The sequence below is a fragment of the Aethalodelphis obliquidens genome, unplaced genomic scaffold, assembly GCF_003676395.1.
Source record: "Aethalodelphis obliquidens isolate GAN/ISIS:26980383/991018 unplaced genomic scaffold, ASM367639v1 scaffold90, whole genome shotgun sequence".
Taxonomy (NCBI): Eukaryota; Metazoa; Chordata; class Mammalia; order Artiodactyla; family Delphinidae; genus Aethalodelphis; species Aethalodelphis obliquidens.
This window is the reverse complement of record NW_020838034.1, coordinates 1,649,922-1,672,070: the sequence shown is the minus strand read 5'-3', so window position 1 is coordinate 1,672,070 and position 22,149 is coordinate 1,649,922. Positions and strand designations below refer to the sequence as shown.

The 22,149-nt window shown below is 52.2% G+C and overlaps 3 protein-coding genes across 8 annotated transcripts; 1 reads left to right on the top strand and 2 right to left on the bottom strand.

The window, feature by feature from the left end:
- The first annotated feature begins 9,088 nt into the window (after positions 1-9,088).
- DPM3 (dolichyl-phosphate mannosyltransferase subunit 3, regulatory) lies at positions 9,089-9,700 on the top strand. The gene is made up of 2 exons (XM_027094900.1): positions 9,089-9,162; positions 9,346-9,700. The coding sequence occupies exon 2, from the start codon at positions 9,351-9,353 to the stop codon at positions 9,627-9,629; it is 279 nt and encodes a 92-aa protein (XP_026950701.1). The 5' UTR covers positions 9,089-9,162; positions 9,346-9,350; the 3' UTR covers positions 9,630-9,700.
- A 439-nt stretch (positions 9,701-10,139) lies between these two features.
- On the bottom strand, positions 10,140-13,457 carry SLC50A1 (solute carrier family 50 member 1). 4 transcript variants are annotated; one of them, XM_027094894.1, is made up of 6 exons: positions 12,853-13,457; positions 11,999-12,076; positions 11,735-11,858; positions 10,985-11,146; positions 10,607-10,726; positions 10,140-10,525 (listed from the first exon to the last, which is right to left on the bottom strand). In XM_027094894.1, the coding sequence occupies exons 2-6, from the start codon at positions 12,058-12,060 to the stop codon at positions 10,424-10,426; spliced, it is 570 nt and encodes a 189-aa protein (XP_026950695.1). In that variant the 5' UTR covers positions 12,061-12,076; positions 12,853-13,457; the 3' UTR covers positions 10,140-10,423. The 4 variants fall into 4 exon arrangements, with proteins under 4 accessions (XP_026950695.1, XP_026950696.1, XP_026950694.1 ...); XM_027094895.1 differs by lacking the exon at positions 12,853-13,457 and adding an exon at positions 12,615-12,846; XM_027094893.1 differs by lacking the exon at positions 12,853-13,457 and adding an exon at positions 12,385-12,529.
- Positions 13,458-13,576: 119 nt separating this feature from the next.
- Positions 13,577-22,142, bottom strand: EFNA1 (ephrin A1). 3 transcript variants are annotated; one of them, XM_027094898.1, is made up of 5 exons: positions 19,821-20,056; positions 15,954-16,249; positions 14,877-14,942; positions 14,660-14,710; positions 13,577-14,485 (listed from the first exon to the last, which is right to left on the bottom strand). In XM_027094898.1, exons 1-5 carry the CDS (start codon positions 19,910-19,912, stop codon positions 14,373-14,375), a joined length of 618 nt encoding a protein of 205 aa, XP_026950699.1. In that variant the 5' UTR covers positions 19,913-20,056; the 3' UTR covers positions 13,577-14,372. The 3 variants fall into 3 exon arrangements, with proteins under 3 accessions (XP_026950699.1, XP_026950698.1, XP_026950700.1); XM_027094897.1 differs by adding an exon at positions 22,026-22,142 and having other exon boundaries at positions 14,373-14,710; positions 19,821-20,358; XM_027094899.1 differs by having other exon boundaries at positions 14,373-14,710; positions 15,954-16,275; positions 19,821-21,306.
- Between the last annotated feature and the right edge of the window lie 7 nt (positions 22,143-22,149).

The following is a 22,149-nucleotide window of genomic DNA, read 5'->3' as shown; positions in this document are numbered from 1 at the left end:
GTGCGTGCACAGTTGGTGGCACTTAATTGCTTCACCTCAACTACATTCCTTTTCCTCCCTCCCAGCAGGCTGGAAGTTCCTCCGGGGTCAAGGTCAAGATCATGCTCCCAAATCCCACCTCCCGACCCCCTCAGGGCTGAGAGCAAGCTGGCCACCAGAGACTGCACTATAAATGCTATCTGGTTGAGCTCCCGCCCTGGCAGAGAGAGAAGCCCCCTAGCTGGCCCTAGAATTAGGTACTGCATTACCTGGGGTGGAGGGCAAAGTGTGAACTGCCTGCCCTGGGGCAGGAAGCAGGCTTTAGAGCTGCCCTCACCCCCACCCCTGCTTCCCCTGGGCCTTGAAGAGCCAGCTATTCCCACCCCAGCCTCCGCATCCCTGGGGGCTCGGGGTGGGCCTCCTTCCTTCCAACTCTCCTACCTGGGCCCACAGTTCTCAGCAACCACTCCCCTGGGAGACAGATCCTCTGAAAAGTGGAGAGAAGTCCGGGTTCCTTCTGTCTACTGAGGTTCCAGATGCACTTCAAAATGAAGAAAAACTGAGACATGTTTGAAATGTGTACACTTGACAAATTAACACTTTTTAAGACAAAATGATGATACAATATAATCATGCTAGTCGCAAGGACATCACAGGATTTTTAGAAATGTTTCCCTTCACAGGGAACTGCAGCCCCTACTTTATCATGTAAAGTTCTATGATAATGGGCATATCAGAGTCATTGTAGGATTCTTTCTACTTTTGTATATATTTGAAAATTCCACAGTAAAAGTTAAATCATTTGTACTGTAAATCCCTTCTTTCTGTTCTGTGGGAGAGTGACAGTGTGACTGAATGAAACCACACTTGGAGATAACTTCAGAAGCCTACATTTGAGGCCCTGTGTGACAATGAGACCTGAGCCATATGGCACTTATGGTCTTTGAGGAGACCTTCTCTGAGAATTCCACTCACCTCAAATAAGTTGGACATGTTTCCCCTTCTTTTAGGCTGAGACACTAACAGAAGGGACTGAAAAGTGGGATTCCCTTCTGCACAGGTCAGGACCCCACAGAAAAACCTCCCACACACCCGCATTCTGGGCCAAGAGTTGCTGTGAGGGCTGCTTCAAGGGAATTTCTGGGACTGAGGTGCATGTATACTGGTGTGTGAAGGCCTAGACTAACCCTCCAGGGAGATCCCTCCCCTTCCTGTTCTCGGCCTCCAGCCCCCATTTCCAGCCTCTGTGACCCGGGCCTTTTTCTGACTCAGACAGCTTCAGGTTCTAGACATATGTGGGGCAGTAGGAAAGAGCCCAGGTCTTGAAATCAGACAGACCTGAGTTCTAGTTTTGGCTCTGACACTTACCAGGTGAGGGTCCTTGGGCAAGCTGAGTGATCTCTCTGCACCTTAAATTCATCATCTGTAAAATGAGGATAATAATACTTGCCTCAAATTGTGGCAAAGAGGATTGGAATTAAATATCAACGTGGAAGAGCCTAGCATAGTGCTTAACCTATTAGGCATTTGACAAATGTCATCTTCTCCCACGTGATAACAACCATGACCTACCTTGCCAGCCAACTTAGTGCTTTACAGATATTCTCAGTTTCAACACTTACATCATCCTTATGAGATTGATATTCTTACTCTGTGTGGTTAATTTTTTTTTTTTTGGCGGTACGCGGGCCTCTCACTGTTGTGGCCTCTCCCGTTGCGGAGCACAGGCTCCAGATGCGCGGCCATGGCTCACGGGCCCAGCCGCTCCGCGGCATGTGGGATCTTCCCGGACCGGAGCACGAACCCGCGTCCCCTGCATCGGCAGGCGGACTCTCAACCACTGCGCCACCAGGGAAGCCCTGTGTGGTTAATTTTATGTGTCATCTTGGCTGGGCCACATTGCCCGGATATTGGGTCAAACATTACTCTGGATGTTTCTTTTTTTTCATTTTTTGGCCGCACCATGTGGCACGCAAGATCTTGGTTCCCCGACCAGGGATCGAACCCGTGCTCTCTCCAGTGGAAGTGTGGAGTCCTAACCACCGGACCACCAAGAAATTCCCACTCTGGATGTTTCTGTGAGAGGGTTTTTGAATGAGATTTACATTTAAAATAGGAGTAAAGCAGATTGCCCTCCATAATGTGGGTGGGCCTCATCCAATCCACTGAAAAACTACATAGAACAAAAGACTGACCTCCCCAGAGAAGGAGGGAATTCAGTGGCAGATAGCCTGTGGACTTGAACAGCAACGTTGGCTCTGGCCTGCTGGGTTCTCTCACTGGTCTATGCTCATGTGGGCTGGGACCTGGCCCTCTGCCCACTGTTCCCAGCCCCAGTCAGGAGGAAGTCAAGACAGAGTGAGACCCTGCAGATATTGGGTTTGCCAGCCTCTACAACTTCATGAGACAAGACCTTAAATTTCAGGGATATATCTCCTATTGGTTCTGGTTCTCTGGAGAACCCTGACTAATACATCTGTTTCAGTGAAATGAAATGGGGTAAAATGCAAGAGAGGTTAAAACAACCTGCTCAAGATTATAAGGGAGGACTGCCCTGGTGGTGCAGTGGTTAAGAATCCGCCTGCCAATGCAGGGGACACGGGTTGGATCCCTGGTCCGGGAAGATCCCACATGCCGCGGAGTAGCTAAGCCCGTGTGCTACAACTACTGAGCCTGCACTCTAGAGCCCGCGAGCCACAACTACTGAGCCTGCTTGACACAACTACTGAAGCCCGTGTGCCTGGAGCCTGTGCTCTGCAACAAGAGAAGCCCCCACAATGAGAAACCTGCGCACCACAACAAAGAGTAGCCCCTGCTCGCCGCAACTAGAGAAAGCCCACATGTAGCAACGAAGACCCAACGCAGCCAAAAATAAATAAAGCAAGAAAGAAAAAGAAAAAGATTATAAGGGAAGGCAAGGCTGGAGTTGAAATCCAGATGCATTGGTATTTGCCTTGATGCTTAACCAACATGGTTACAACACAGCATCTGATCCCTGCCACCCCTGACCTCATCTCCTCACACTCTTCCCCATGCTCCTCCATCCCACTCCTGGCTTCCATGTGTCCCCTGTGCCACCTCATGGCCTTTGCACATGCTGTTCCCACTGCCTGGAACAGCCATCCAGCAGTTATCTACACTTCTGTGTCCTTCACCTCATTCAAGTTTCCATGCAAATGTCTCAGAGACACCCTTCTGACCATGCTATATCACATGGTACACTGTCACCCTTTAGCCCCTCACCTAGCTATATTTTTCTTCACAGTACTTCTCACTACTTGATACATTAAATATTTGTTTGTTTCCTGTCTGTCTCCTACCATTTCATTGAAGCAGTGTGTTTTCATTGCAAGCTTCATTGAAAGCAGATATTTTGTCTCTTTTGGTCATTAGAATACTGCTTGACATAGGTGCTAAATACATGTTTGTTAAAAGAACCAAGAACCCCACTAGCCATACACCATTGTCACACTTTGAGCTCTTTGCTAAAACTCAACTTCCAGCCTGCATCAACTCCAAACTGCTGAATCCTCAGAATCAGCCGAATGTTTCTGTCAGCCACCAGCCCTGTTTCTGGATCCCTCCTGCCTCAGGCTATTGTCTTTTCCCATCTTGGTCTCCTCTAGTTCACCTGATTCACCCAGACCCTTCTCCAAACAGCAGCACAATCTCTGATGCACTATTTCCCCTGAAAGCCCGGCTGTGATTTTGTCTGTATGTGTTTTTGTGGATTACATGTCTGTCTGTCCTGTCACCCCAACGGAGCTGTGGGTGCCCTGAGGATGCTGATAGAATTAACACAATCTAATCACCTGGAACCTTCCTCAAGGACCCAATAATCACCATGGCACCTGCTGCCTGACAGGACACACACAGGCACACATGGGGACCTCCCACTTCTCTAAGGGGGGAAGATGCTGACCTGAGGGACCAAACCCAACACGAATACTTTGTTTTTAAACATCTTTATTGGAGCATAATTGCTTTACAATGGTGTGTTAGTTTCTGCCTTATAACAAAGTGAGTCACCTATATGTATACATATATCCCCATATCCCCTCCCTCTTGAGCCTCCCTCCCACCCCTCTACGTGGTCACAAAGCACGGAGCTGATCCCCCTGTGCTATGTGGTTGCTTCCCACTAGCTAGCTATTTTACATTTGGTAGTGTATGTATGTCCATGCCACTCTCTCACTTCGTCCCAGCTTACCCTTCCCCCTCCCTGTGTCCTCAAGTCCATTCTCTACGTCTGCATCTTTATTCCTGTCCTGCCCCTAGGTTCTTTAGAACCATTTTTTTTTTTTGTAGATTCCATATATATGTGTTAGCATACAGTATTTTTTTTATTGTTGCAAATTTATTTTCCCAAATTTCTTACCATTTATTTTGTAATTTTGTCCTTTATTTTATTTTTATTTTATTAGGTAATCTTTTTTCTTGAATTTTATTTTATTTATTTTTTATACAGCAGATTCTTATTAGTTATCTATTTTATACATATTAGTGTATATATGTCAATCCCAATCTCCCAATTCATCCCACCACCACCCCACCACCACCACTTTCCCCTCTCGATGTCCATACGTTTGTTCTCTACATCTGTGTCTCTATTTATGCCCTGCAAACTGGCTCATCTGTACCATTTTTCTAGGTTCCACATATATTGTTAGCATACAGTATTAACACAAATACTTTTAAGGGGTCTTTCTTAGGTAGCCTGACCCTGGCTGGCCTTTCCAGCCTCACCTCCTGCCACTCCTCCATGAAGCAGTCTTCGTGCCAGAGACAGACACAGAGGGTCACTCACAATGAACTCTCAAGCCTCCCTGCCTTTGTTCAGGTTTTCCCTTGGCTTTGCAAGCTCCGCCCTCAATCACCATCTGAATTCTCTTACTCATCTTTCCAGTATCACCTTGGGCTTTAGGGCCTATTTGATAGAGGCTCATGCCTTTCCTGAGACAGTCAATCCCTTACTGTGTGTTGTATGTAATTTTGCATATTCTCCCATCTTTAGTGCACTTTAGAATAAGGGCTCCACGGGAATTTCCTGGTTGTCTAGTGGTTAGGACTCTGTGCTCTCACTGCCGAGGGCCTGGGCTCAACCCCTGGTCAGGGAACTAAGATCCTGCAAGCTGCGAGGTGAGGCCAATAAATAAGTTAAATAAATAAATAAATAGAGGGCTCCAGATTTGGAATTTGTCTCTCACTGAAACCAAAGCTTGCCAAAGGTGGGGCTTCCCTGGTGGTGCACAGTGGTTAAGAATCCACCCGCCAATGCAGGGGACACAGGTTCAAGTCCTGGTCCAGGAAGATCCCACATGCCGTGGAGCAACTAAGTCCACGAGCCACTGCATGCCTAGAGCCGGTGCTCCACAAGAGAAGGCACCTCAATGAGAAGCCCATGCACCGCAGAGAAGAATAGCCCCCACTCGATGCAACTAGAAAAAGCCTGCGCACAGCCTGCGCACAACAACAAAGCCTGCGCACCCAACACAGCCAAAAAAAAAAAAGCTTGCCAAAGGAGAAAACTCCAACAAATGTGAGAAAACTGAAGCTCAGAGAGGTTAAGTTACTTGCCCAAGGTCACATAGCTAAGTAAAGGAAAGAGGCAGGACCCAACCTCAGGACATCTGGGGCTCTAAAAGCCCAAACTTTTAACCCCCAAGCTGTACTGCCTTTCATCCCCTGCTATGATCACGTGTACTTGTGGCCTGCTGTAGCTGCAGAAGGGTAACGGTCTGTAAAAAGATTGAAGAGAAAGGAATTGGACCATAAGAATCTGCTGGCTTTCATCCAATGCTATCCAAAGCCAAAGACCCTGTGTCCAGTAGATGGGAGTCTCTGGAGTAGTTATATTTCCTGGGACCAGGACAGCTGGGTCAGTTTCCCTGGAGACCATCAAACGCTAACCTGTCCTTCCTTCTGCCCCTCTTCTTACATTTATAGAAGCCCTCTGGGTTTCCCACGCTATGCTTGGTCCTGGAGCTACAATGGTCCTGGGTGGCCCAAGCAAGGAAACAAAACACCTACAGCTCAACATGGCAAGTGCCATCTAGAAAAGAGAGGCTGTGGGAGCTCAGAGGAGGAAGATGGTGTCCAACCCTGCAAGACAGGGTCAAGGCCCAGGAAGGCTGCTTGGAGGATGTGATGCTTGAGCTGAACATTAGGGAAATATGTACCCACATTTTCTTGTGGCATATTTAGGGTTTCACTTTTCACATGAAGTTTTGTTTAATGCACTGCGAATTTATTTTAGTATAAGACGTGAGGTTGAAATATAACTTAATTTACTTTTCCAAATGGTAAGCTTGTTGCAAATGTTTTTCAAATAATCCATCTTTCCTCACTGGAGATGCCATTTCTATTATATGCGGGAATGGTGTATGTTCGATCTATTTTTTCACTTTTTATTCTGTTCCATTGATCTAGGTAGGGAGATGCTATACCTTAGTGGCAAAGTTTGCAGGCTCTGCAGTCTAGTCTGACTATCTGGGGCATACCTGTTTCTTCATTTGTGAAATGGAGATAATAATAGTACCTACTTCATATGGTGGCTGTAAAGATTGAATGAGATTATGCCATAAAGTACTCATTACAGTGCCTGGCACAGAGTAATCAATCAATGAATGTCAGCTGCTATGACGATCCCTATCTGCCCATTCCTATACCAGTAACCCAGAAAGGTGAAATTACTAAGCATATAGCTTTGAGTCAGATGGGACGGTCTGCTACTTACTACCCTGCATGACTTCGGGCAAGTTACTTACCTTTTACCTTCTCTCCGCTTTGGTTTCCTCATTCACACATGGGGATATAAAAGTACCTACTGCAGCCTGTTGTGAAAATCAAACATGCAGTGTCACAAAAGGCATGACACATAATAGCCCCTCAATGAATGTTTAATCTTCTGCTGATTATTATGACACTATAATTTATTTTCTCTTTATGTGTTGCAGGGCAAGCCCCTTCTCATTATCTTTCCCCCCAAAATTTTCTGGGGAGTGGCAATCTTTCAGGGCCACATCTATTGTGGGTGAATAAGATAGAATTTCTGGATCTGCAAGGCTGATGCCTGGCCCCTGAACTGTGTTGAAAGTCGCTGTGGCTAGTGAGGTCTTGAGTGGGTTACTAGTAGGATTTTGGGGAAGGGAGTGGAGGTGGGCCTTTGAAGCTCATATAGCAGGTTTCTAAAAATATTTTAATTTTGCCTTAATTTTTACTTTAACAAAGGAATTTGCATAGTTTAAAAGGCCAATTATATATTTTAAAAAAAGGCCAACTAGTTCTATAAGGCATTCAATGAAAAATAACAGTCCCCTGCTCCATTCTCCTACCCCCTCCCTACACATACACTCCTCCATAAACCACTCTCAAGTTTCTTGGCTGCTTTTTTGGGTACTTACCTCTATATATTTTTTGTTTGTTTGTTTTTTGGGCAGTGCTGCATGGCTTCTGGGATCTTAGTTCTCCGACCAGGGATTGAACCTGGGCCACAGCAGTGAAAGTGCTGAGTCCTGACCACTGGACCACTAGGAATTCCCAATATTTCTAAATAACATGTTCATATTATTATTTTTTTTTCTATTTTAGATATAATCAATTGACTGCCTGCCATGGAAAATGAGGATATAGTTCTCTCTAATCCTGACTCTCCCCATATACTCCCCTCCCCCACCCTCTCAATTCAAATATATTCCAAATTTTAGTTAAGTCAACACTTAGTGTTTACATTATTATGGCTGTGAAAATATTCTACACAGCTGAGTTATGTAGTGTTTGTGCTAAGACTCTGTGGATCTGTAAAAACTGGTTTTATTAATTAACATCAGGGATATGGGGCTGAGAAACTTTGTTCTCTAAAATCATACAGTCACAAATTTTCTGTTTGAAATCAAGCAGTGAGAATGGAACATCCCACTGTTGCTGGAGGTTTAATGCATGTTGATTACTTTGATACAGAGAAGCAGCCTCGATTTCCAACCTAGGTGCAAAGCTTCAGTTACTGGGGTTTTGGACATAACATTGTACAATTATCTTAATTATGTAGTTATCTATTATATAATTATCTAAAATTAGTTAACTTTGTAGTTTCCAAGTGGATTCTCAGTTCACTTCTCAGTCCAGGCTGTTGTTAACTCCTTCACTTACATCTGTGCTTACCTTGAACCTGTCAAAATACTGCTTCATTTAAATATCACCTGAACTCAACCACCTCCCATATCCTGTAATGACCTGGCTTTTTCCTTTGTTTGATGAGCGGCTCCACAGTTCCTCTGGTGTGTGCTCTCTCTTGCAGCAGCAAGTGAATAAACCTAACTATCCAACTACAGTTATGTTCTTAGTGGTCTTTATCAGACAGGCTTTTATAATTCTCCTTCCTTTGTAACTCTTTGTTTTCCCTGAAGTTAATAATTGCCTGACCTTTTCTTTCACTCGGTTTTCTATATACCTATCATGAATTCATCCCCCAAATTCTGAAAGACGTATACACCTTCTCTTAATACCTTAAACACATCAGGTGATTCCTCTGTCCCCACAGTTTTTTTCCCTTAAAGACACCCTCTTGAAGCACTTCTTCTTCTGGCTCCAAGTCTTACTGGTTGCTTCTCTGAGTTTCTCTTTTAAAATATGACAACCTCTGTTCTAACACCTATCTCAGGGCACCTGTTAGTTCTCAATGCATCTGCTTTCCTGACTCCTGCTTTTCTCCTTCCACCCCAGAAGGGTCCGTGTCTTGACATCTCTATTTCTCCAAAGTCTGTCGTGACGCTCAAGAAACGTTCCACTGAGTGAATGAATAAAAGAATAAATAAGTGAATAAATGAATGAATGAATGAGTGGAATTTTTGTGCAGGAGAAGTGAGTTTAAGAGGAACGATATTACATTCCCATCTAGTCGCAAGGCTTAAGGGTGTCCTCAGGCTGTCTACAAGCCCCACGCCAGCTTGGAGCGGGGTCTCGAGGGAGGGAAGCAGCACCGAAAGCCCTGTGGGCCCAGGTCGCGGCTGCAGGAGCGGAGCCGGCTAAGCACAGCCTAGGTCAAGTCCGCGGCCACGAACCTGCCAGACGCCGCTCGAGGACTACAACTCCCAGAAGGCCGCGCGGCGGCGGAGCACGAGCCGTGGAGGATTCCGGACGCTGACGTCGGAGCCGTGCGGCTCAGGGAAGACGCTGGGCTGAGAGGTAAGTGTAGGAGGAGGGCTGAGGGTTGAGGGTGGAGGGCGGAGGGCGGGAGCGACAGAGGAGCGGCCCTGAGGTTAGGTGGTACGGAGGTGGGGGTGAGGTAGAAGGACAGGGAATGGGTCTCAAATGAAGAGCGGGTAGCGGGGTGTCAGGGACCTCGAGCTTTGCTTCCTCTTCCCGCAGTGACCATGACGAAATTAGCGCAGTGGCTGTGGGGGCTGGCGGTCCTGGGCTCCACCTGGGCTGCTTTGACCACGGGAGCCCTGGGCCTGGAGCTGCCATTGTCTTGCCGGGAGGTCCTGTGGTCACTGCCCGCCTACTTGCTGGTGTCCGCCGGTTGCTATGCACTGGGTACTGTGGGCTATCGCGTGGCCACTTTTCACGACTGCGAGGACGCCGCCCGCGAGCTGCAGAGCCAGATCCAGGAGGCCCGAGACGACTTGGCCCGCAGGGGGATGCGCTTCTGACACCCTAACCTCATTCCCGCACGGACAGCCTGCTCTCCCCTCCCCCATTAAAGCGCAAGTTTATTTTCTAACTTTGGTTTGAGTATGGAGTGTGGATGATGGGAATTGGGGATTCTGTGTACCAGCTGTTGATAAGTGAGAGGTAGAAGAGCCACCTTCCTGAGGCTCTCTCAGCCTTTATCTTTGCATTCTGCTGGTACTTCCTCCTATTTGCTCCGAAGGAGGCAAAGACGCCCTTCTCAAGATCTCTCAGTATGGAAAAGTCATTTCACTTTCCTGGTCTTTTTAGCCCTGTTAGGAAGGACTTCTTGAAGCCTATTCTTCTTCATAACATCCAAGCTCTGTTCTTTCTAAGGCCTTCCTACGTTTTTACAACTTCTTGGTTCTTTCAGATACCTTTTCTGAGCCAACCCTACCAGCCCAAGAGTAACTGTGGATCAGACAGTTCCCGTCTACCCTTCACCAAACCAGGCAGGTTGACTATCCCTGAACAGAGAATGAGCCTTGATGGGCAAGGGGTAGGGAACAGTTTATTTTAAGGCACATTCTAAAGATTTCCCCCGACCTCCCAAATTAAAAAATAAAATCTTGAAAAAAAAAAAAAGTGATTCATCTCCCAGGTTCCATCCAGTCTTCTAAGTAAAGCCCTTTCTTTAGTCCCTGGATTCTCAAAGCAGTTCTTTTCCTTTACCACAACGCACTTCACCAGTGGAGGTAACCAGCAGGAAGAGCTGAAACAAGGTTTCTTTGGTAGTATGTTGGCATTAAGGTGCCCAGTGGTCAGGTGAACTCCCTCAGGTTTGTAGAAGTTGATAGTTCCTGTCTTGCTCCTGGGGGTATTTCCAGAAAAGCCAGAAGCGAATGAAGCTGGTGAGGATTCCTGGAAGGTTGGGCACCTGAAATCACAAGGGCTGCTATGAGGAGAGGAGCTGATTTTCCACCTCGTACACCTGTCACCCCGCCCCTGTTCTGCTTACCACAATGTAGGGATCTTTTAGTCGAAACCCATAGAACGTCCAGGAGGCAGAGGTGAGGAGGGTGGCAATGGTGAGTGAAAAGGAGAGACGTTGGGTCGATTTAGTACGAATGACCTTGGCCTGTGGGAAAGGATGAAGGACACTCCTAGCAAGGCACATAGTAAATCTCCCACCTTGCCTAAGAATTTCCTCAGAAAAAAAGTAAAACGTCCTCCCTGATCTTCTGTTACCCAACCTTTCCCTCCTGCCCCCCACTCACCCAACTCTACTGCCCCGTCTCCTTCCAGGATTTGGGTCTTTCCTTCCTCTGGAGTATAAGCTACAGTCTCTGGCTATGGGAGACTTATCTTCCTTTCCTCCCTGGACACCCCCACTCACCAAGTCAGCTAGTGGTGAGAGGTACATACTGATGGTGAAGACACTGCAGAAGAGGCCCAGCTGCTGAAGCCGGGTCTCAGTGTCGGGCACCAGGAGCCAAAAGTAGCCAAAACCCAGGACAAGGACCCCCAGCAGGGTTGCAGTCTGAAGGAGCACAGCATGCTGCAGAGGAGAGAGTAGCCTTACTTCTGGATGTACCAGGAGCCCTCTCTGACTCTGCTGCTGGAATTAATTCATCCTGCCCTCTCCCAAGCTCCAGTTGAGGAGCCAACCTTTTCCCAAGATTCCAGTATTGCACTTGTTACATCCTCTTTCCCACCAGTGGCTTGAGCACATGTCTGATCCACGCACAACCCTGGAGGTTTCTAGGAGAGGGAAAGGTATCCTTTTTTGGTGAGCTTGCTACACAGAGTAGGAGCTTAATGCTTGTGTGAATGGGGAAGCAGAGCGGATCATCTCACTCTCAGCCACTGGCACTGACTTTGAAGGAACTATGGAGACAAAATCCCTTTCCACTCAGGTTGTTGGGCAGCAAGGCACCATTAGGCTAGGCAGAGCTACTAGCTTTGCCAGAATGGGGGACAATATGTGAGTCTCAGCAGGCTGGCTTCATGGCGGAAGGAGGACTGCAAGGCTGGAAGGGTCTTCCAGGAAAAGTTGGCAGTGCCAGCGTGTTATAGTCTTCTAGGAAACAGTGTTTGCCCTGCCAGCAAGGCAGGGCAGGGCATGCAGCAGAGGAAGGGGCTCTACCTTCCGATGGCAGTAGTGCAGATACACCAAGATATACAGGGTCTGAAGCACAGCACCCACGGCGTTGACGACGATTAGCGTCCAGTTTCCCTTCAGGGCCCCATAACTCAGCCAGCTCAGGTTGCTGCAGGGTGGAGGGGAGGGACATTGGCTCGCGGGGTTGAGTGTGAGCGGGGGACCCGAGGGGCCTCGTCCACATTCCTCCTCACCCCTCCCCAACCTCCCTCAGACAGCCTTTCCCGCCGCAGGCATCGCCCCTCTCACTTGACGTCCGTGGTAAGAAAGGGCAGGAACTGGACACTGTCCACACTCCGGGTCATCCGCATGTGCTTGAGGTCCGAGCTGTAACGGGGACCCGAAGGCAGGAGGGAGAGGTGGAAAGGGAGGACCAGGCTGCTGGGGCGTCGAAATCCCCGATGCCTGTCATCCTTTCTGGACAACTGCAGACCCCCGGCCCTACCCTCAGCACCCTGGCCTTCTCCCTCAGGTAAAGTGACCAGCCTTGCCCTTGTACCCCGGCCCTCTCGACCCGATTCCACTTTGACCCTAGGTTCCAGATGCAGCCTGGGGCTGCGGCCACGTCTCTGTCCCCTCTCTCTCCTTTCCTGACTTCCTGGTCCTGCCCCAGCCCAGCCCGTCCGCGCTCTCACAGGCCGGTGGAGAACATGCCGAGGGTGAAGAGCACGCAAGCTCCGGAAAGAAGCGAGTCGGCCAATCCGCCCGCCTCCATCCCTCCCCGAGTCGGATCCCGAGCTCGGCGCCTGCGGCCAGCTAGCAGGAACCGGAGCCCGCGACGCCGGAGCCCCGCCCCCTTGCGCCCCCGGCTCCGCCCCTGCGCGCTCGGCCATCCCCCCGGAAACTGAACCGGAACCCGGCCCACCCCTAGAACTTCAAGCCGGAGCTCAGGCCCCGCCCCTGCGAGGGCCTGTCCCGACCCTGCGAGGGCCTGTTTCGACCCCACCGGCCCGCTGTCGGCTCGCAGGGTTTCCTGTCTTCCCGTTGCTCTCGGTTTTCTGGCCGGTCTCCTTCCTAAGGCTCCACGGATTTATCCTCGGCATCAGCCGCTCCACACTCTCTGCTTACTCCTTGGATCACCCAGACCCCCAGCCTCAACTCACTTTCCCACAGGCCGCTAGCCTACGTGGTAGAACTCAAAAGCTTGCTACCCGGACTTCAACACGCTTTCACGGAGGGCCGCAGCTCAGAACTTCAGTTGCCCAGGGATTGGGAGATTTTTCGCTCTTTGCTGAAGCCTCTTTCCGGTCTCTTCCCTAAGTAACAGGGACTGCCAGGAATCACCAAGTCTTTGTGTGATGCCCTCCCCCTTCAGCCACACTGCCGGCTTTCTGTGACTTGGCCAATCCACTGGACAAACGTATATCACCGACCCCCCTAGTCCAACCAACTTGCTGCCGGGAACTTTCCCTCCCAGCCTCCCACACATCTCTGCTGGTGGGGCTGTGGGGCGAGCCGCATGCCTCAGCTGGCAGGCGTTCCGAGCGGCTGCCCTGACTCACCCAAGAGCCTGAGTACCAGAACAGTACGCCAAAGCCCAGCGCTGAGAGGGTGCGAGTGGGGCGGAGGTTGGACAGGAGGAACTTCCAGAGTGGGGTGCAGCCTAGGACCCCACTGCTGTGGGGAGAGACTGCTGTGGGGAGCACTCCTATCCTGGACAACCCTCAGAGGAGGAAACACCCCACCCTTGTGGGCTGGTGAGGGGCATGTATCCTTTTCAGAGAGAGGGGAAAAAACTCAAACCCAATTGCTACTGACATAGCACTGAGCCTAGCAGCAGCAGGGACTCAATGGTCATAAATTAGGATGGAAGGGCAGAAAAGCACGTCCAAAAAAACAAACACATTGCTTTATTTTGAGACAAAGAACATTGTATAAAAAAACTCCAGTTGTAGAAATCAGCAGACACACATCTAGTTCATATACAGATTCTGTACTCGTGGGCCCTGCCCTTCAGGCTACAGTCAGTCTAGGCACAGACTCTGTGCACATGGGCACTGCCCTTACAGCTACACTCTAAGAACAGGTTGGCACAGCCCCCCTGCTGGCACAGCTCTGTGGAGTGATGCCCCAGGGTGGGAGAGGATGTAGTGCCTGGCTACAGTCCTCTCCGTGGCACCTCCACAGAGAACAGTCTCGGGGGAGATGCTGGGTCAGCCCAAGCATGTTGCCTCTCCTGTCCCTGGCTCCCAAGCAGGAAACTTGCTTTTCCTTCAGAGCCATCCTGGCTCTCTCTGGGAGGGACATCTTTGCCAAGCTCAGTGTCCATCCATGTAAGCCCAAGCCCCCTTCAGCTCGGCTCCCACAGTGCCCTTCTTAAGAGGCCATGTCCGCACAGCCCGTTTCTTTGGCTTAAGGGCAGGAATGAAGGGGAAAGGACTGTCCACTTCTTTGTCCATCCCTCTGAGGTGGAGGCGAGGATGGCACCGTCAGGCTTGCTGACCTCCTTTGGGTTGAAAGCTTTAATACTGACCCGTTTTGACGCTGCTGGGTGGCAGCTTGTGCACGTGGTAGGAGTGGTTCCCAGGACTAGGGCTTTGGGAGGGGCCCCAGGCAGGTGAGGGAGGCCCGCGCTGCCCCCTCAGCCCGGTTCCAGTTCTTACAGCGCATGCAGCATACACCTTCATAGGGTTTGCAGCAGCAGGAATGGCAGGAGCAGCACAGCCCAGGCGAGTGGGAAGAGGCGGGGGGCGGCACTGTGACCAATGCTATGTAGAACCTGCACCTCTGGGTCGTCTGCAAGGTAAGAGGGCAGAGGCCCCCAAGGTGAGCGGCCCCCCTATTGGCACTGGCCCTCAGCCCAGCGAGGTTTCCCCTGCCCCTGACTGGCAAAAGAGCCACCTCCTGTACCCAACCTCTTCAAGCAGACCCCCTTTTGTGCCCCAGGCCCAATTTGCTCCAGCCACCTACCTGCTGGAAGCCTCTTCTCCTGTGCATTGGCATGGGCCTGAGGACTGTGAGCTGAAGGATAAGGATGGTCTTAGGTCAGGTGCTTGGTACACCAAGGAGGCAGAGGGGTGGGAATGCTGGGTGGGCTGGGCAGTGGGACTTCCCAACCATCCCAGATCACTAGACCAGGCCCAGAATAGAGATGGAGCAAGGAGGCCCACAAGGCTGTGACACTCACTGATTTTGCCATTGACGTTCACCTTCAACCTCAAGCACTGGTCTTCCTGGTAGTGGATGGGTTTGGCTACAAAATAAATCCAGAGAGTGATAAGGAAGGAAACTTTTTTGGAAGAAAATATAAGCGTAAATACCTCTGACCCTGCTTTCTCAGTCCCTACTCATTTTAATCCCTCTCTTCCCTCTAATCTTTGATTCTCACCTTCCTTAGTTTTTGCCCACTTTCTGCCCCAAGTTCAGTGCAAGCTCCCATTCTTGGGAATAACCCCTGACTTTGGAGGTGGTGGTAAAAAGAACATAGACACTGTCCCCTCCCTACAGCCCATCCTCCACTCCCCCCAACCTGAAGTTGGGGGCAACTTGCACAATATGTTCCCCTTACCCGGCCACTTTGTCCTCGCCCTGCCTAAGCCCCACTGACAGGGTGAGGCCTGGATTCATTCTGTACAAAGCTGATCTCACAACTTGTAAAATCCACCAGTGGCTCTCCACTGCCCTCAGGGTAAAGTCCAAACTCCTTAGCACTTCTTAGGCCCCCATGCTCTACCCTGTCTACTTCTCCAAGTTCCTATCTCCCCACTTCCAAGTGTCCCTCCTGTTCCAGTCAGTCTGAACTGAAGATGTCATGCTCTCTTTGCACACGTCCCCCTGTTTGGCCAGCTCCTCTGTCTGTCCTGAACTCTTGGGTCATCTTCCCCAGGAAGCCTTCTCTGAGGTGCGCCCCCCACCCCAGACTAGCAGGTACTCAAGTCATTTCCGCAGGGCCCCTGAGCTCATATCTACCATATCACCCTGTTCTAATGGTCTGTTAATCTATGTATGTCCCTTTCCAGGTTCCTGGAGGACAGGGACTCTGTAATGTTTTATTTATCTCTGCGCCTATAGTGCCAAGCAGAGTGCCCAGGACACAGTAGAAGCTCACTCCACATTTGTAATGGGAATGAACGAAAACAGACTTCAGGATTGGAAGGGGCCGTGTGCTGCTTGCCTTCCCACTAAGCATGTACTGAAGCATGTACATCATGCCAGGTGTGTCCCCCAGTGTATGCACCTGTGTGCATGCCTCCCGGGCACTCACAGATGTAGTAGTAGCTGTGTCCCTCTTTGAACTCCTTGCCCAGGGTAAAGGGTGTGAAGCGCTGGAACTTCTCAGACAGCTTCTCTGGGCCATGCCTGGCACTGGGCTGGTTGCACTGCCAGCGGACCTGGTCCTTGGACTGGGGTTGGCACAGTTGGTACTGCTCGCGCTCCACCAGGTACAGTGTGTACCGCTCCATGGCAGCGTCTGCCACAGACTCATCCTCATAATGAGGACAGATGATGTCCAGGTAGTCATTTAACTGCACGTGTACTGTGTAGTCCTCATTCCGAAACCTGGGCATGCGCAGAGGTAGAGAAAGCTGGTGGTCACTCAGAAGCCAGGCCAGAGCCTTGAGCTTCCAAATGTTTACATGACCCCTCACATTTCATACTGGACCACCGCCCCCACCAAAGATTTTTTAAAACTCTCAACTTCCAGTATTTAATTTACTGATCTTGATCTCTTTGTTTTTTGGGTTTGTTTTTTTTTTTTGCGGTACGCGGGCCTCTCACTGTTGTGGCCTCTCCCACTGCGGAGCACAGGCTCCGGACGCGCAGGCTCAGCGGCCATGGCTCACGGGCCCAGCCGCTCCGCGGCATGTGGGATCTTCCCGGACCAGGGCACGAACCCGTGTCCCCTGCATCGGCAGGCGGACTCTCAACCACTGCGCCACCAGGGAAGCCCTGTTCTTGATCTCTTAAATATCTTTCCACCATCTCCAAACATTCCATCGTCTGCCACTAATCCTCTAAATAGCACCCACTTAGTATCTTTCAGGTATCAAGACACTTCCCATAACCTCCCTGATATTTACCTAAGGATAGGCTTCTAAATATTTCCTCTGCTCACTCTTCTACCTATAAATATTTCCCCAACTCTATTCTACCACTTGCTCCTTTAACTGCTATTAGGCCTCAATCTGAGAACCTACTGGCCCATTCTATAATCAAGATCCACATAACCCTTTCTCTTTCCCGTGCTAGTACTCGGCGTCCAACAATCTGTCTTCACTTCTCTTACTCCTCTCATTTTTCCCCTTGACCCACTGAGTATATCTCACATTGTTCAACTTCACTTTTCCCCCAACACCCAGGACATCCATGCCCACAGACAATGTCCAGTCCTTTTGAGTTAAATTGCTTTAATCAATTCATCCAGTGCCCTCAAATCTCCCCTTCTAGCTACTCAAATCTATGCTCAGCTCTCCTTGTCCACTTCTCTCAAAGCACCCCAAAACCTCTCTGTCCCTTTATCTCCAAAAGCCGTACTTTCACCTCTTGTGAAATGAGCTCCAGAAATGCTGGAGTTCTCAGATCTGAGAAGGCCTCTCCCCTCCCTCTTCCCAAGATGGAGACAGCTCCCCTCCCCCAGCCCATTCCCCCCAGGCTCCAAAGGCTCCAGCCGGACTGCCCACCGACCCCTCCCCCGCAGCTCTAGACACCTGGCTCCAGTCTAGGTGGGGTCCTAGTAGGGGAAAAAGTGCCTCCCCACCTCCCTCTCCAAGCCGGTCAGCTTCTCTGAATTCCACCAACCACTGCCAGCTAGAGACTCAGCAGAGTTGGCTGCCAACTTGCTTCAAACCAAAGCCAGGGGCATGGGTGGTGGGGAGAGGGGCAGGGGTTAGGGCAAGAGGCCTCTGAGGTGGGCACCCACTGCCCAGTCAGCATGACCCTTAAGAGGCCTGGCTCTGCAGGAGCATGCCAGTGCTCCAGCTAGGCTTACCAAGGCCCCTCCCCCACCCTGGGGAAAAGAGAGAGAGAGAGAGAGAGAGAGAGAGAGAGAGAGAGAGGGAGAGAGAGAGAGGGAGGGAGGGAGGAGGCGCAGAGAGAGGCTTTTAAAATTCCTCTCTGGAGAGATAAACATAGAAGCCATTTCAGAACAGGTATTTCAGCTCTGGGTCTGGCGTCTTTCCTCCATTCCCATGACGGGCACTGACTCATTCTTCATCTACCTCTGCCACCCACCCCAGCATTCATGAGAACCTGTGAAAATTTCCCTTGTCAAATGTGGACAGCCCCCAGGACCCCAGGATGGCCCAGTGCCCACTTGCTCTGGGCACTGTCCTCCAGGCAAAAGGAGCTGACAGGTCTGAATGGGTGGGGTACCTGCCCCTCTAGCACCAAGGAGGCCAGGGTGCAGCTCACAGTGGCACTGCCCTTCTTCCCATGCTGCCCCCTGACTGGGGCCTGGAGATCCCAGGGCTGATGCCCACTGCCCTGAGTCACCCATGCCAGCCTCATACCCACCCAGCTCATTACCACCTCGTCTTTGCCCTCAAGCTGGGCCTGGCTTAGCTGCTTGTGGCCTCCACTCTGGGCTGGCTTTCTCTTTAGTCCTGGGTATGGTAGAGTGTGTGTGTGTGTGTGTGTGTGTGTGTGTGTGTGTGTGTGTGTGTCCAGATGGACAGGGCAGAAGCTGTGCTTGGTGGGTGTGCCCATCACCCCCCTCCTGGGGGTGCAATCTGCTCCACTTAGCACTCCTTTGACTCTTGCTCTCCATCTGGGAAAGGGGGGCAGCGGCGTCAGGGAAGGCGGGGAAGGGGGGGCAAGGAAGAGGCTCCTTCCTGAAAGAGAGGAAACCTGGGAGCTTGGGAACGGAAAAGGCCAGGGTCCCCCCCTCCCTACTCCTGGCTTCCTGTCCCCTCCTCCTCCTTCAGCCAACACCTGGCACGGGCATAAACAGGGACTTTGCTCTCTCCCTCTAGGACAAGATTGGGTCAAAGAAGCAAAGAACAGAGAGCAAGGAGTGAGGTGGGGGAGGGCTGACTGCACTGCCCCGTCAGGCGGCCAATGGGCAAGAGGGCATTGCCCTCTGGGGTTGGCAGCTGGCTGTCTCCTCCCTGCCCAACACGCCACAGACGACAGACCCCCTACCAGGCAATGCTGCCACAGGGTCAAGAGGAAACTGGCACAATCTATTTCTCAAGGGGAGTGGGGGGTAGGTCTGCTAGGGCTGCCGGTGGCTGGGCTGAGTGAAGTGTTTTTCACCCCCGACCCCAAGGTGTCCAGCCCTCCTCTCCTGACTCCACCTTACCCCCCTCTCCCGTTTTCCTGCAAATATTGTTCCCATAACTTCAGAAAACTCAAGAACAAAGAACAAAGGGTCCGATGGAGCTTCTCCCTCCCCATACCATTTGCCTCACAGCCCTAAACCTGCCCCGGAGAAATTAACTCCTTCCTGCCCAGAGCCCTTTGTAACCCTTTTAACCCCTTCCTGTCCTCTGGAACCTTTCCCACGACCTCTCTCTCCCCTTCTCTTCAGTTTTACTACCTGACTCTCAGATACCCTCAAGCCTACCCACACACAGCATATGCCTCATTCATGCCACCTCTAAAGACTCTTGAGGGGGGAGGGCTTTCCAGGGTGACCTTAAATACAGAATGAACACTTAATGCTGGCAGCTCAGGTCCCTCCGGAAGGGTCCTTCCAGGATTACAGTAAGCATTCTGCTTACTCCGGACGTCAAGACCTGTCAGTGTGGGCAGATGCCCAAGTAACACACAAGGAGAGGCACAGAGGCTTTCTCAGTGGAAGGGCCTAGAACAAGAGCCCTGGCGGTCAGACAGAGTGGCCCCTGCTAAAGGCAGGAACTGTTCAACGCGGGTCCCTCACTTCGGAGTAACAGGGGTGCCAGAAGGAAGGAAAAGAGGGGCAGTGGCAGCGCCTGTGCAAGCCGATGCGGGCAGCGTCCTGCCCTGGGGTGGGGTACTCCCAGCTATGGGGGAGAAGAAAGTCTGTGGGATCCCTCCCGCCTCCGGTCACCTCCCCGAGACTCAGGTTAGGGGCTAGCCGGGACAGTTAACCTGGAGGGGGGAGCAGTGCCAACCGGGCGCCCAGGCTGTCGGCCGGAGACTCGGGGCTTACTTGGGGTTTGAACTGTTCCAGAAGACGGTGTGGCGGTCAGCAGCGGCCAGACTGCAGCACAGACCCAAGAGAGGGGCCCAGAGGAACTCCATAGCGCGGGGCCGGGCCAGGCCGGGCGGGGACGAGGGTCTCCTCCGGGTCTGGGTTTCCGCAGCCTTTCTCCGCGGCGCGCTCGGCACAGTGCTCACAGCTCTGGGCTCTCCGCGCCGCGACTCCGCCTTTTGGGCCGGCGCCGCCCGACACCCCGCCCCGCCCCCGCCCCGCCCGGCGCGCGGCTGCCCTGGGCCTGGGGGCTGGGGAGGTGGAGGAGGGGAGGGCAGGGGGGAGGGGAGGAGAGGGGAGCAAAGCGCGCGCCGACAAATCTGCTCAGCGCTGTGTGTTTGCTCACTCGTGGATCCGCGTGCAGCTTTGTGGGCCTGTGCTGGCTGGTGGGTCTGTGTCCCCCGCCCAGTCTCGTGCGGGAGAAGGGAACGAACTCCACGTGCGGGTCTGCTAACCAGCGGGTGCGGGACCCGGCTGGCGGGCGCCGTGCGCCGATCTTGAAGGGTGCGAGGTTGTTGATAGGTCCCGCACCTTTCCCGAGTCTTGCACACCCAGGCTCGGGCGCCCGCGTTTCCACACTCTCCTCCTACCCACCCCCTTCCTGGACTCTGCGCTCGGCTGCCCCTCCCCACACACGCTGCTGTTTGTTTTTGTTGGGTTTGTCAATGTTGTCTTTGTTTGGGAGGTTGTGTCATCGCCTAGATGCCGGGAATAAAGTGCAACCCTGTGTGTGATCAAGTGTGTAACGTGTGCGGCTGGGGCTTAGGGTGCCTCTGTCCGTCAGTGCCTGTGAGAGGGAGGAAGACTCGGGATTCTGGGCCCGCGAGGGGGTTCGCTCTTGTTTCTAAGGCTCCAAAGGGCACTAATGACCTGTGTGTGAGTGTGTGCTAACACGTGTGTACCGTGCGAACAGGCTTTGAATATGGACTGTGAGAATCTGGGCCTGAAGGGTGACAAACTGTAACCACACATGTGCATCTGGCATATGTAAATACGTGTGATGGCGCGCAAGTGTGAAAGCATTTGTGAGTAGTATCACAGCCGCGTGTGGGGAAGCGTGTGAAACTTTGACGTACGTATGCTAATGTTTGTGAACAGCGTGTGAAGAGGAGGGGAAACATGCACAGGAGAGCAACGTCTGGGGGCTGGGGGCTGGGGGCTGAAGGCGGGGAGGGGGTTTTTGTGCAGCGTCCCAGACTAGGCGACTGGGTCTGGCCCAGTTTGGGCTGGGTCTCCCAGTCAGTCAGGCCCCAGTATCCAGCTCGCCACCCCGCACCCCGAGCAGTGTAAACAAACCCGCTGGAATTCGCCTCTCGGGGCTCCTCTCCCCGCCAGGATCTGCACCGTCTGGGGCAGGGGTTGGCGGGTGAGTGTCTGCCTCCCAGATCTTGGGGCGGAGAGGGCGGGCAAGTGTTTGATCAGGTTCGTGTGTGTGTGTGTGTGTGTGTGTGTGTGTGTGTGTATCTGGAGCTGGAAGTCCTAATGCTGTATGACTGCGTGCGTTTGGTGATTCATGTGTGTGTGTGTGTGTGTGTCTGGAGCTGGAAGTCCTAATGCTGTATGACTGCGTGCGTTTGGTGATTCATGTGTGTAATTGTGTGGCTGTTTGCATGCCCGTCCGGAGTTGATTTTGCGAGTCTGTACACACCCCTGGCCAGCCGTTCCAAGCGGCTGAGCAACGCGGGAAGCCGCAGACCCGGGGCCCCCTTGAGGCTCGAACCCAGCTTCCCCGGTTCCCAGGCTGTTTCATCCTCCTCTTTTACGGCCAGGCCTGGCCACAGCCCCTGTAATTACGCGGGGCCGGGACGCAGCTGCTAGTCCGGCGCTGGCCCCGCCGGGGAGGAGCCTGGGACGGCGGAGGGCCTGGGCCGGCCCTACCCCGTGGGGGACGCAAGTTGCTAGAGGCCCTACTCAGCCGGATTCCGCCGCGCGTAGGATAAATATTTACCCCGCGCGAACTAGGGGCTTGGCTCGGTAACCTGGCGGCCGGGTCGCAGCCAGGCGTTGCGCACGGCCCCTACCACCACCCCCTCACGCGCACCTGCCCCCAGGCGACGTGCCCGGCCCCGCGTTTACGCGAGGTGCAGCCCGCCCCTCCCGCCGGGGCCGAAGTCTACCCGCCGAACGAGCCCCAGGGCGGCGCCTCACGCCCGTTTTGCTCACCTGGGAGGGCACCTGGGTGTCGGCCACCCACGTGTCCCAGGCGAGATTACCCCATCCCTCTGCTCGTGTCCCATAGAATCGAAGTCCCACGAGGGCAGGGAGTTTTGCTGGTTCACTGCTGTAT